Source organism: Scophthalmus maximus, chromosome 6 (genome assembly GCF_022379125.1).
Source record: "Scophthalmus maximus strain ysfricsl-2021 chromosome 6, ASM2237912v1, whole genome shotgun sequence".
NCBI lineage: Eukaryota > Metazoa > Chordata > Actinopteri > Pleuronectiformes > Scophthalmidae > Scophthalmus > Scophthalmus maximus.
In genome coordinates, this window is record NC_061520.1 from 1,192,501 (window position 1) to 1,206,441 (window position 13,941).

The following is a 13,941-nucleotide window of genomic DNA, read 5'->3' on the forward strand; positions in this document are numbered from 1 at the left end:
TCATAGTTATAAATCCTCAGCTGATCAACGTGTTCTTACATTACATAAATAAAACCGTTGGCAAGTGTCTCGTTCCCCTCTGATCATTTTAAGGCTCTTTTTTTCCCTCCCAGATCGTGTGATCGGGCCCGGAGCATCTTCTCACTGAGACCAGTTTGTTCCAGCGGTTACACACATTCATACCTTCACAACCACAGAGATTCTGTTTATTAATCTCGACCTGAGAGTCATGAAGACATATTTATCTGAAATGAGGGTAAACCGCCGCATTACACCGAGTCATCAGCAGTAAATCAACTGACAGAGCAGCAGATTATCAGATGAAGGATCGTTCGTTTCTGTAATTGCAGCTCATTATATGTAATAATTTCACTCTGCTAGTTAAAGTTCATGTGATCAATATGTTTGTGTTATTCTGTTTTTTGACTTCTGATTTAAACAGAGTCTAAACGTGACCTCAGGTAAACCTCAAGGTTATTTCCTCAATATAAAAAGATTTTTTTTAAATCCATAAATGATTGACATGATAATTACATAACACGTGTTCGGTTATATGATATTGAATACAGTGAGAGAACCATCAACAGAACCGTTTGCTCTTTCAGATCAGATCATAACCTCTGTATCAGACAATAAACCAATGAGCAGAACTGACTTATCCTAATATTACATTCTATATATTTGCTTTAATGTGACCTTCAAGTGTTTATTCGCCGGATTTGTCAAAAAAAACGTTCTTGTCCGATGATTTTATCACATGACGTATCATCTCACATGTTTATCAATCTAAAACTACATTACGACCATTTTTTGGCCTCTACAAGACACTGACACAAACTCCCTGCTCCTGTGTTGAGGTCAAACTGACTCACAACCCATTTTTTTGAAATATAAAATATAATATACCTTTGCCCGTTCAGTCATCTGTTACCGAGTTGCAGCTGCTGACTCACCCACCACCAGAGCTGCCAACCAACCAGGTCAGCAATTAGATATGACCACGGTTATTAAATAATTTATTTACTTAGTTTCCATCTTTATCAGATGCTGGATGTATTTTATGTTGCTCTTTGTTTCATTTCACAGTGAAACAAAGAGTTTATTATTCTATCGTCCTCTCGAGCTTCCTGCTGCTTTAAGGACGCCGTGTCTTCCACTGCACCACATCACTGCGGAGGCTTCCCGGTTTGACCTTGAAGATATTATTAGAAAAGTCTCAGGCTCAGGCGCTAAAACATTTGAGCCCGGTTTGACCTTGAGCGAATTTCTGTTCCAGGACGGGGGGGGGGGGGGGGGGGGGGGGCCTTTAAAAACCGCAGATCATCCGTCCACCCACTGAGATGTCACAGAATCTAACAACATCTCTGTTCTTTCTCCGTGAAGCTTCAGCAGCTCGTCATCAGCATTAATGCAGCAAGTGACGAGTCTGATTCACTCCTTGATTCTCACTTGGTCCACGACCCAACTCACAATATACTAATGGGGTTTGTGGGTAAAACAAAAAAAAGAAATACACTTGTTTTATGTCGCAGCAGTGACGACAGTTGACTATTGGTTGAATTCTACTGACTCTGATTCTGGTTAATTAAGCGTTAGTTGTTGTATTTCACTGACAAACACATGCGTCTTTATCTCTCCCATATTTCTATATCACACGCCATCGTCAAATAATCATTTTTTCAGTCGTAACTGTAGCAACATGTCGACGCCCCTCATTCATTTTGTTTCCGCCTGCCTCAAGCAGACAGACGTTGTAGTAACAGTGTTATATTATATTAATGATTTCTTTCTGTTTCTCATGATCCGGTGCAGCGCAGAGCAAAACACACTTTTTGCTTCTGCACCAGGCATTGGAAAAAAAAAACTGAAAAAATTGTGACGACAAGACGCCGAACTTCAAAGTAACAAGGTGAAAAAACGGAAGAGGAAAAATTAAAGCCTTTGTTTGACAAATGTTTCAACAGCTGCCAGCGACATTATCACCGTCGTCTCCACGAGAAACATCATGTGACGCTTCTTCTTCCCTCAGCCAGGAGGGATCCAGTCACTGAGCCTCCTCCCTCCCTCCGCCATCTTTCCCTCTTTAACCCCCCTCATCCTGCCCTCCCCTCCGTACCAGAACGTCGTGGCAGATTTCTTGGAGTTCAGACTCGATCTTCACGCGGTAATCACGGGCCATCTGCTGTTTCTTCTCGTTCCCCTCCGTCTTCTGCTCGATGCTGGAGATGACGCGCCAGGACGAGCGACGGGCCCCCACCTGGTGGTGACGACAAGAAGAGGACAACCATCAACCAGGAACCGGACGTTGAGACACGACATGTTGTAGAAATCATAAGGACAAACACAAGTGAAATAATACATGAGTTTAAAAGAGCAGTGAGCAAGTGTTTCACCTGCCAACAGACATGTTGACTTATCACACCCGTTGACTCTTTAACGATTATTTTTATTCCGGTGTCCTTTGATTATTTACAAAAATCTTATGTATTATCTCAAAATGAGAACTAAAATGAAAAGAACCTGCCTTGAGGTAACGTCACATAAAATAAACTTGCTCAGGATCTGTGGAGGACGAGACGCTGTTGACCGACTGAGGATTCACCAGGGACACAAGACAAAATACTTATTGTACATTTTTATGAAAATAGCTGATGTTTGGCTGCCGACGGCTCGTCCACTTCACCAGGTCAAAACGCATCTTGTGAATACTTTCCTTTGCAACTTTGGATCATTTTACGACTCATTTTAATAAAATTACTATTTGTTTAATGTGATTTTTCATCTATTTATTCTCAAAGTTGCGTAAACTTCTCTTATTTCCTGACTGTATGGAACACGTTCGAATTTGTAACTGCATATTTGTCTGTGAAGCACTTTGTCTACATGTTTCTGAAAAGTGCTTCATAGAGAAAGTTTATTAATTTATTAGAAGGCCGAGGCTTTTACAGACACGATGGCCTACGACAGAATATTGAAAACAGAATCGAGTGATGTTCTGACAGACGATGTGACGTCAGTGAAGTCGTCCGATTACGTATTTGTGCCGATCTGATCGTTTCTTTCCCGCTGGTCACTAGTCACCAGTGCCTGCGGAGATCTTGTGCTGCTGAAGAATGAAATCCAGAACATTTCATAATTTCTTGCTCAGATTTGCTGGAGGGATTTCTGAGATGTTCGACCTGTCGCTAAGTCAGATGGTTCTGTTGTCGATTCCATCTTCAAAAGTATCCGCAAACCAGACTGATGGTTCTGATTGAGACATCTGGAAGAAGGTTCCACGTCACGAGACAAGTGTGGCTCATGATTCTTGTCAAGTCTGACTCACCGACGGCTCGTATGAAAACATGCAACATAAAAAGCACTGGACTGGATCCGCAGATCTGGAAACACCTGAGGCTGGAGTTACATAACCTGAGCAGTGAAATCACCAGGGAACACTGGAAATATTTTTAAAATATCAAACAGCAGTGGAGCAGATTGTTTTGTACGATGAATTATAAATCTGTGCATATTCCATATTATCCCTAACAGCCACGACAGGAGGAGATATGAGGTCCGCTCCAGCGCGGCAGCCGGCACATTAGGAGTCGTTTCCCCAGAGACCAGAGCTGTAGAATGTTTCCAAGAGAAAGATCTGGAGTCTGAGAGAGAACAGAGACGTTTCCCAGCAGTCAAACGCCGTTAGATCTTCATCTCCAAACGCACCACAGGCGTCTCGCTGAGCAACAATGCTCAGTGGCACAATGTTTGTTTGGTGATGATATGTGATGAAGTTGAAATCACAATGTAAGTTTCATTACGTAAACGTGCCGTGTGCAGTGAAAAACGACTTGAACGACTTGACGGCTGGACTCATTTGTCTTTTGGACCACGAGGATTCAGAGGTTCGATTCCCGTTCATGCCAAACGCAACGAGAATTATTAGAGCAGATTACATTACAGTTAATCGATTAGTAATTGACTTAAATTAATCGCCAACTATTTTAATAGTAGTTTTTATTAAAAAATTGTCAAAATTCTCTGCTTTCAGCTTCTTAAATATGAATATTTTCTGGTTTCTTTGCTCCTCTGTGACAGTAAACTCAATATCTTTGGTGTGTGGACAACAAATTAATCGATAATAAAAAAATAGTCGTTAGTTGCAGCTCTAGACTCTTCCCACCAGTAAATATTGTGCTGCATCAGAACATCCAACAGCGTGAATCACATTTCCTTTTCACAATCAGGGTTTGTGGTGAACTTGGAAGTATTTTATGTAGATGTTAATTTCACGTTAACATAAACTTTAACAATTACCCGTTACTTTCATGAGAGTGGACTTGTGTTTTAATCTTTAGCCTAATACCCCAAAAAAATGATTTATTTTCTTATTTGAAAATCCTGATCTTGTGGTGTTGCATTGTGGGAGTCTGAGCCATTAACGAACGAAGCCTTACGACGTTCTTGTAGGCGACGGAGAGCAGGTTGCGCTCCTCGTTGCTCAGCTCCAGGCCCTGCTCCGTCACGGCCTTCATGGCAGCCGCCATGTCGTCGTAGCGCTCGGCCTGCTCTGCCAGCTTGGCTTTCTGCACCAGGTCGTTCTTATCCATCTTTTAAGGCTGCGGGCAGAAGGAAACAGGAGGACAAGAGACGTTAGCATTCGGACTTTACATCTACCAGCGGGCAGGATTAAAAAATAAATGAAAAGAGTTAGACTTGGGGAAAAAGAAGAGAGAGGCAACGACAACCAGTAGGAATCCATATGTGAGATCAAGCATGCTGAAGGAGGAAGACAGATTCTCCAAGTGTCTGAAACAAACTGCGATCTGTTCCCTAAAAACCTAATTATTAGACTTAAATATAATGAACTAGCAAAGACACGACAGATCTTCATAGAGACATCATTTAAATCGTGCGGATTCCAGTGAAATGGCTGCTCCCAGTGACTCCGCCCCCCCGGGGCGCTGCTCTCCAGATGAATCTGTAGGTCTAACTAGGCCACAGACTCGTCGCCTCCACATATACACATCGTTACAGAAAGATCCTCCGGTGTTAAGCGTCTACATATTTTAACATGCATATTCATTTTGAATAACATGGTAGCTATCTTATTTCTCAGTTTAACTACTACAAATCCGCACACCGACAGGTTTGATAAAGTGACCACGACCCTTCCACCAGAGGGGAAACTCAAAAACATCACCCGGTTGTGTTCCCAGTAAACGTGAATCTTACCTGACCTCTGACCTCCCCGTGGGGGCAGAGGGGGGGGGTTCCCTACAGTGGGCAAAAGAGGCGTGAGCTCGGAAAATCATAATATGAATAATAATAAACAATACAAGTGTCATCGCGTCACAGTTCAGCTCTGTAGCTTAGGGGAGATTTTAGATTTAAGATTTCACTCTGAACTCATTTCCAGTCTGGTAACAGTTATGTTACGTTATGAAACGAGCTAATACAATAAGCATTACCTGATCGATTTTAAAAAAATGAAAGAAATCAATAATGAAACCAAGCCATAAAAAAAAAAATCTAATTTAATAGTTATTGTCCAAAGAATAAATAGCCTGTGGTGATTACTCAAAAATAATCAATTACAAAAGGAGGTGGAGCCTCTGGTACCCTTCTGATTTACAGAAAGATTGTACAAAAGGATTTCAAATCAGGAAACTTCTATTTTTCAGTTATTCCTGAGAGTATTTGTCTTTTTGTCCGTCTGTTCTCTGGAACATAAATCTCCTAAATCAGAATTCTGTTTTCTTTCACTCATGTTAACGTCTCTATTCTCACAACGCAGCATCGCCACAGTGTGACATGGCTGCAAAGAACGCTTTTCTTTTACTATTCATTTATCTGGGAAATATTAGTTAATAATTAATAGTTTAAGTAGTTTTTATGATTTCTTTTTCAAAATTCTTTGATTTCAGCTTGTTAACTGTGAATATCTTCTGTTGTCTCTGCTCCTCTGTGTAGAGCTGCAACTAACCACTATTTTCATTATCGATTAATCTGTCGATTATTTTCTGGATTAATCGATTAGTTGTTTGGTTTCCCAAACCTCAAGATGATGTTTTGTTCACACACCTAAAATATTCAGTTCACTGTCACAGAGGAGCAAAGAAACCAGAAAATATTCATATTTAAGAAGCTGAATTCAGAGAATATGACTTTATGAACCGATTAATCGATTATCAAAATAGTTGGCAATTTATTTAGTAGTCGATTACTGATTGATTAACTGTTGCAGCTCTACCTCTGTGACCGTGAACTGAATATCGTTGGTGTGGATAAAACAAAACTTCATCTCGGTGAAAAATGTTGATTTGTGTTTCCCAAACACCATATTATGGATCAAACAACTAATGATAATGAAAATAATGGTTAGTTGCAGCCCTACGTCAAGTTGCTGACAACAGTTGTGTTCAGTGTCTCTAGAGTTCCTGTATTTCACTCGTCCTCCATCACCACTTCACACGTTTTAGGAACAAGGCTGATTTATAGCAACGGAATATTTATGACTGATCTCAGTTCACTTCACAGGAGATTTGAGGCCTTGGAGAATTCTCTATTCAATAACCTGGTGCATGTATTATGTAAAATGTCTCATTTGTCGGGGGGGAGCTTGTGGTTGCCAACGATACGTTTACAGTGATTTTTTTTTTTTTATCATCCACTCATTTGTCATCACTTAATTCTACGAGCAAGCAATATTTATTTTATATGTCAATTTTACAACCAACTGGCTTTTTTTACTGTTAAAAAAATCGAAATATGAAATATTTTGCAGTTGACTGACGAGTATATATTTGGTGTTTCCTTCCTAACGTGTGCCCATAAGAAAAAGATATGCTATAGAACAATATTACTGGCACTATTAATAAGTGTCACCTTATATTGATCCACGTTCTCTCAATGTGAGGTAACTACTTCAATGATAACTATTTAACATGAGACTGCAGATAACAAAGTTTGATTCTACTGTACTTCCTGTGGTCGGCCTTTCCGCTGGGAGCGCTGCCACGACACAATGCCAGTGCTGATTCCAGCGCTCAATCCTAAAAATCAATTTATCTAACTGATAACGAGTGCAGTTCCATTAATTTCCTAAAAACCAAATAGTGAATCCATTAGTGTCTGGGAACATTATACATTCAGAAATCCATTTTCTCCATCAGAACACTCACTGAGATTCCTGTGAAATGTGACAGTTAGGCGTTGGCAACACCACATGGTCACACACACACACACATATCTGGTTATCAATCAAATCAATAAAGACACTACATTTTCTATTGAAGCACCAAAACAGTTTTAATGATGATTATGTGAAAGGTGGCATTTAAATTATGGATTCTACCACTTTAACATAAACACCTAGAATACGACTTTGAATGTCTAAAGTCTTCGTGTAATTTCGTAGTAGTCGATTAAACGACTGGCAGATAATTCAACAACTTTTTAAATAATTTAAGTCACTAGAAGGCAAAATGCAAAAAAATACAATTTGCCAACTTCCCATTTCTAATTATTTATTTTAAGATTTTAAGTTTACTACTTTCATTATACACTTTGTAATCGTGTTTTATAAGGGGACATATACAATAAGCATTACTACCACTAGTATTAATAAGTTCATCATGATAATTCATCTTATGTGAAAATATGCTAAATATCTTATCTTGCCTGGGTTGGGCAAAACAAGACATTTTAATATATTAATTTGTGGGAAATTGCGGGCGTTTATCACCATTTTGAGAAATTTTCTAGAATAAACTATAAAAAAAATTGATCAGGAAACCTTAATTTGGAGCCATAAGTTTCTCACAGCAGAACCTGTCAATCACAGAAACTGTTCAGAGGTGATTCACCCACTGATGCCAAAGTCCACCTGCTGAGTTTCTACTGTAGCAGACGACTGCAACCAACAAAACAAGTATTAACACCACATAGATAAAATACATTAACCTGTTAAAACAATTGACTACCTGCATGTCCAGTAATATGGTTATAGAGATATTAGTTTCTTTCAAGGATACATAAGAGCTGCTGCTCGTTTAAATTAACACACAATTTTGTATTGTTTCGATTCTATTTCTCGGGCAAATTTATAATTATTTTAATGTACAGGCTTTTAAATATTACATAACTGTTGGTGGTTTCAGATTCATATCGGAGCCCGACTGATAATATCTGTAGGCCGATAACATCGGTCGCCATGAGCCTTTCACAAACATCGGCATCAGTGCTCATGTTTACCGATATGAAATATTTAGTTGTACACAATAAACAATGCATTTTACGAAAAATATTTTTTCGTAAAATAAATATCTATTTTCTAAATTCAAGTTCTATATATTTGGTTGTATTTGTGTTTTCTTTTTATTTATAGTCAATTATGATAGTTTATGGTTAACACCAAAATCTCTTTGTCATAAAAGATCTGATAATGACGTGTTACGAATCATTGACAGATTCATATAAATATCGTCCGATGTATCCGTGTTGAAGTCTCCAATATCGACACCAGCCTCCGAAGATCGATATCGGTCGAGCTCTGGTTCACAAATCGCATTCTCAAGTCAAGAGATGGATCATTCTTTCCCCCTCTCGTGTTTTTCGGTACAATAATCTGGACTAGACGGAACGAATCGACTGTAAACCCCAAAGTGACCGTGGACGTCGCACGTGCTCGTCACACGGCGCGTGTCGCCCGTCGGACCGGGGCGAGCCGCGCGTCCCGTTAGCATCCCCGCGTTAGCATGTTAGCACCGAGGGACGCGGCCATCGCGGCGGCTCCGCGCTCCGGTAGCGAGGCTCCGACCGGCCCGGGAGCGGGGCCTCCTCCGACACGACACACGGAACATTGGGCAGCGCCGTTGTCGTGTCGCCATCGAACTGCTCTGCGCACCGAACTATACACAAATATGAATAAGTACGAACGACCCGCCAGCACCGTGCTCCGTCCACGGCGGCGCACCGAGAGGCGGTGAACGGCTTATAAAACAAGCCCTTACGCAGACAGTTTTTTGCCGCTAACGCTTAGCAACAGCACCCCCCCCCTCCTCCTCCTCCTCCTCCCACCCCCTCCTCCCCCGCCCCGCAGGCCCCGAGGATCTGCGGGCTCGCACCGCTCCGTCCGTCCGGCGGCCTGCTAGCAGCTACGCCCTCCTTGTCGCATTCCCCTGCAGAATTTTAAAATGGAGTTCGATCACCACCTCCTCCTCCTCCTCCTCCTCCTCCGCCGCTTCAGCTTAGCTTAGCTTAGCATAGCATGCTAAATCAACGTCAAAGCACGGTCGTTGGTTCTGACCGACCGTTAGCCCGTTAGCGCGCTAACGGGCTAACGGGCTAACGGGCTCTGACCCAGTTCAGTGTGAACGGCGACGCGAGGGGGAAAAGGCCCTCGGTGGTAAAACACTGCACCTGTCCCGACCCCCCCTCCTCCCCCCCCGCGGCCCGCTGACCGCTCGGGGAGACCGATTTTAAAAACCGTATTTTCAGTGCGGGGGGGGCGGGGGGGGGGGGGGGGGGGTGTTAGCCTCCACTACGCCATGACGGAGCTCCGCCGGAGACATCGACAACTGCGCCGTTGCGGCGAACATGGACGGGGCCCGGGCGCGTCGCTCCGTCCCGTTATGGCCCGAGGCGCCGCGCTGCCTCTCTCCCGTTATCCGCCGTCTCGCAGCTCACAGAAGCGCGGCGGCGCTCACGACGGCCCGGGCCACGGCCGCCGGGGTGAAGCTGTCAAAATGGCCAAACCTGGGTACTGCCTCTCCCTCCCTCAGCCCGCACGGGCACCGGGCACCGCGCATGGGACGGAGCCGCAGCAGCCGCGGCCTTTCGGAACATCCGCTATCTGCGAGCACATTCGACGGCGCAAAAAAAAAAAAAGCCCGCACGCAGAGCGCGTCGCGTCAGCTGGATGTTGTGGCTCGTTTCTGGCTCTTCGGGCCACAAGGCTCGGCCTCGATCCTCGCACCAAGCCCCAAACCACAATGGGCACCGATCCGCCGCAGACGCAGGCGGGAGCTGGGCCGCCGCTCCGGCCGGGGGGGGGCGGGGGGGTAAACCCTTCGCCGCCACCCGGAGGATCGGACGTTAATCGAGTGAAGTGCGGGTGAACTCACATTTGGAGCGAACGTGGATCCCGATCGTGTTCTCTGAAAAGACGGGGAGTTCGTGAAGCCTCCGCTCGCTGCTCAGGGTGTTCTGGGCAGTGCCACTTCCGCCTGCTCTGACACTTCCGCTTCCTCTAAACCCCACCCCTCCCCCCGTCAGTATCCATGGCGACCGCGCCAGGGGGTTTCCTAAGCATCTTTCGAGGGGCTTTGACGTCAGGCGGACCATGGCAACCGCTACCGGGATGACGTGCGCCCGGTCTCCGTGGCAACTGTCTCCATGAAGCCGGAGCCGCCGCCGTCGTATCTGAGTTCACCATCGTGTCAGCTGACTGCAGCTCTGATTGTCATACTTCATAAGGAGCCAGGTCGGATTGTATCATCACATCAAGATACTATGAAACACACCGTTCACCAGCAAACAATATTCTAACTTAACAACAACAACAACAGTCATGAGAAGAAGGGTTGAGTCTGAAATCTCTTCTCTCTAGTTCCTTCCAACATGGAGGTCATGTTCTCATCCGTGTGTCTACGAGACTTCTAGGAAAAAAACATTTCCTACCAAACTTCTCGTGGCCTGGGAAGAAACTGGATCCAGAGTTTTTGTTTTCACTCGCTCAGGACTGTTTGGCCTTGACGGAGGTTTGCACTGTACCGAGACTGAGAGAGATATTCGACTTCCCTCTGCGACAGGGGACGAATGGAACTACAGCAGCCTGAGGGGCCACGTCCGTCCAGAGCCATGCCGCCCAATTTGGGGCCCGCGGGCCACGTTTGTTTTCGCATTTGACAAGCTCCTGCTTCTTTTGAAAGTGCTGTAATTTCCTAAACCCAATGACTTACGAAACGTACATTTTGTGCAGCTGAAAAGTACATCATCAAAATTTCCACTCTTCATCACAAAGGTGGATAATACGACTATAATAATTAGTTTTTCATCTAACTCAGCGACCTGTCAACGTTATACTTTCAGTTTATTTATTTATTACATTTGGTCTCACTTATTTGCAGCTCATCAACATTTTCTTTCTCATCATAATTGACAATTACAGTGTTAATGTATGTATCCATAATGCTTTGTATTGTTGTGGGGAAAAAAGTACTGCTCGGGGCTCCGTGGCATTTTTCAGTGCATCGTTGTTCAGAATTTAACTCTCAGAACATTAAATGGTTTAAATCATACTGCAGGTGGTGATTGTGGATATGGCCTAACGCTGACATATGTGGAATATACTGTAAATGTCTGCATACACGTTGATGGACAACTCATCTGATGTTTGTTGACATTTCACTTCGAGGCCAAACTGTCAACCTGCTGATGTTGCCAGAAAAAATCAAAATCAAAACCAAGGGGCGACCAGAGTTAATAGGATTCATCGTCTGGGAAATTTTGAATGTCTGCACCAAGTGTTTGACCTGCAGGCAGTGTGAGATGCAAAGTCAGGGGATGAACAAAGTCAGGAGTATTTAAAAATACCCTGAACTGAATTCAGTGGCAGTCCGTCCAATCGTCCACAATCAGTGAGTCTTAACCAATGACGTTTGAGGTCGACTCCACTGACCACTGACACACAGCGAGACAGACGAACTACCAGGAAATACAAAACAACCACTAATCAATCAATAAATCAATAAATCCACCGATACTGCATTCAAACCAAACCACTGCAGATTCCATCAAAGAACAAAAGAAGGATGCGTATGAGAAGGAGCCGGCAGCAGCATAGTGCTCATATAATCCTACCACAACTTTACAATATCAACAGATATATGTTTATATATATACTGTATATACTGCATGTATGTATACTGCATACAAAAAAGCAGGTCATATAACAACATACAACAATAAAAATGATCCTATCTTAACCCTTCTGTCTGTCCATCCATTAAATCCTGTCAGTGTCCTATTAAATATTATACACTTAACAAAAACAACATCAACAATAACCATCAAAAGAGATAAATGCATAAGAGATAAATGCAATAACTGAAAAACACCATTTACTCTTTTGCTGCATTATTGTTGTCTGTACTACGCATGTTGTTTTGGTTATGATGATGTGTTTCTTAAAACCAAACGGTGAAGCCAAAGGCAAATTTCCACATTTATGGACAATAGAAGATGATGATGATTATGATTATGATGATAATGATGATGATAATTATTTTTATTAGTAATTTTTCTATTGTATGAGAGTAGGATTTTGTTGCGCTGAGTTTTGATCACTACACGGCAAACATATGCAGAGAATGTAAAACTCACTCATCGTATTATTATTTTCGGTTTCTTATAATCAGACTATGTTTTCATGTTACTTCATTTTAACCTCCTCAATAACTGAATAATAAATTCAAAGTATAAAGTTAAAAATAAATGAGTTTTCTGTTTCGTATTTTTACTCATGACTTGTGAACACTGATTAACAACATCACCTGGATGTTCAGTAGCAGGTAACCTTAGTAACCATGATTCTGATATAGAATCTTTATCTGATATAGATAAGTTCTCATATTTACTGTAAGTGTTGAAGCTGAACTGTGCAGTTCACCTCATTGGCCACTAGGTGACAGTAAAGACTGTGGTTTAATGTGGTTCAGTCCAAAACTCCAGTGAACTGACTGCAAATAAAATGTTATAATTTATTCATTTGTATTTAAGTCTGTAACTATTATAAATACACATACATAAGATGATATATTATTATGATTATCATTGAAATAATATAATATTATTATTGTTCATTACTATATTGTTCATATACTGCCACAAAAAGTACACACACATGAATATATATTATTAGTTGTATTGATGTGTTATTTTTGAATAATGATTATGATTATCATTACAAATATATTAACATTGTTGGTTTTTACATGAAAATGAATCATGTCTTGTTATTTCTATAATATTTCTATAGTGATATAAAGTTATATAATACTTAAACAATACTTTCAACAATTCATTTTCAGAACATGTTAATAACAATAAATAATTACTATGAAAGACAATGAGATGAATCATTTAAATGAAATAAAATAACTGGAGCTGGAACGTTGTCCGGACCTGCAATTAAAGTCTGTTCCGTTTATTAACAGACGACAAAGTCAGAAAAAAGCTGAACTTGCTGCTTTTAGTTTGTAATGTTATATTTAACAATATATAACTTATTCTGTATTTGTTTTGATCTCTGTTGTATTACAGTAGTCAAAACATAATGGTGCTACAGGCGCTGATGCTCACAAGCCTCTGTCAATACAATTAGACTAAAAACTTTATGGGCTGTTGATATTTGACCACGACAGTGCAGATGCTGAACACAAGTTTCTGGTTGACATTTCTCCAGCAGCGTCGCCAGTTTGCTGTGACCTAGAAGTGATTTAAATTTAGATCCTCCTCATCATCATCAGCATCATCATCATCCTCCACAGGAAGAGTTTCATCTCAAGATGTTCCATTTGGAGTCTGAACGAATCCCTTCCTGCTCTTAGAGCTGTTGACATTTTGAGAAGGTTCAGGGTGAGTCATGACTTCAACCGAGGGTCAGACTTTCATTTGAGCCCCAGAGGAGACCTGATCTGGGGGAGGGAGAGGGAACAGGTGAGCTGACGTACTCTCTGTGTGGGAATGAGCTGCGACTCCGTGGTTTTGGCCTCGTGGTTAACGCGTCGGTCTCACATACCGGAGGTCGCGCCGTCGCAGGATCACAACAACTACAACAAAGGGAGAAACAAGCTTTCTCCAAAATCACTTACTGCCCCTTTAATATCGTCCTTATTCCACATCCATATATGTGATTTCATTTATTTAATGTAATCAACAACCAACAATAACTCATTT

The 13,941-nt window shown here is 41.9% G+C and overlaps 1 protein-coding gene across 1 annotated transcript in view; it reads right to left on the bottom strand.

The window, feature by feature from the left end:
* Positions 1-10,249, bottom strand: part of ywhaba (tyrosine 3-monooxygenase/tryptophan 5-monooxygenase activation protein, beta polypeptide a) — a 16,289-nt gene extending 6,040 nt beyond the window's left edge. Inside the window, exons 1-3 of the mRNA XM_035630382.2 lie at positions 10,107-10,249; positions 4,437-4,598; positions 2,117-2,257 (exon numbers count right to left, since the gene is read on the bottom strand). Of these exons, the coding sequence (XP_035486275.1) occupies positions 2,117-2,257; positions 4,437-4,589 (294 nt within the window). The 5' untranslated portion in view covers positions 4,590-4,598; positions 10,107-10,249. The remainder of the gene's footprint in view (positions 1-2,116; positions 2,258-4,436; positions 4,599-10,106) is intronic.
* Positions 10,250-13,941: the final 3,692 nt, after the last annotated feature.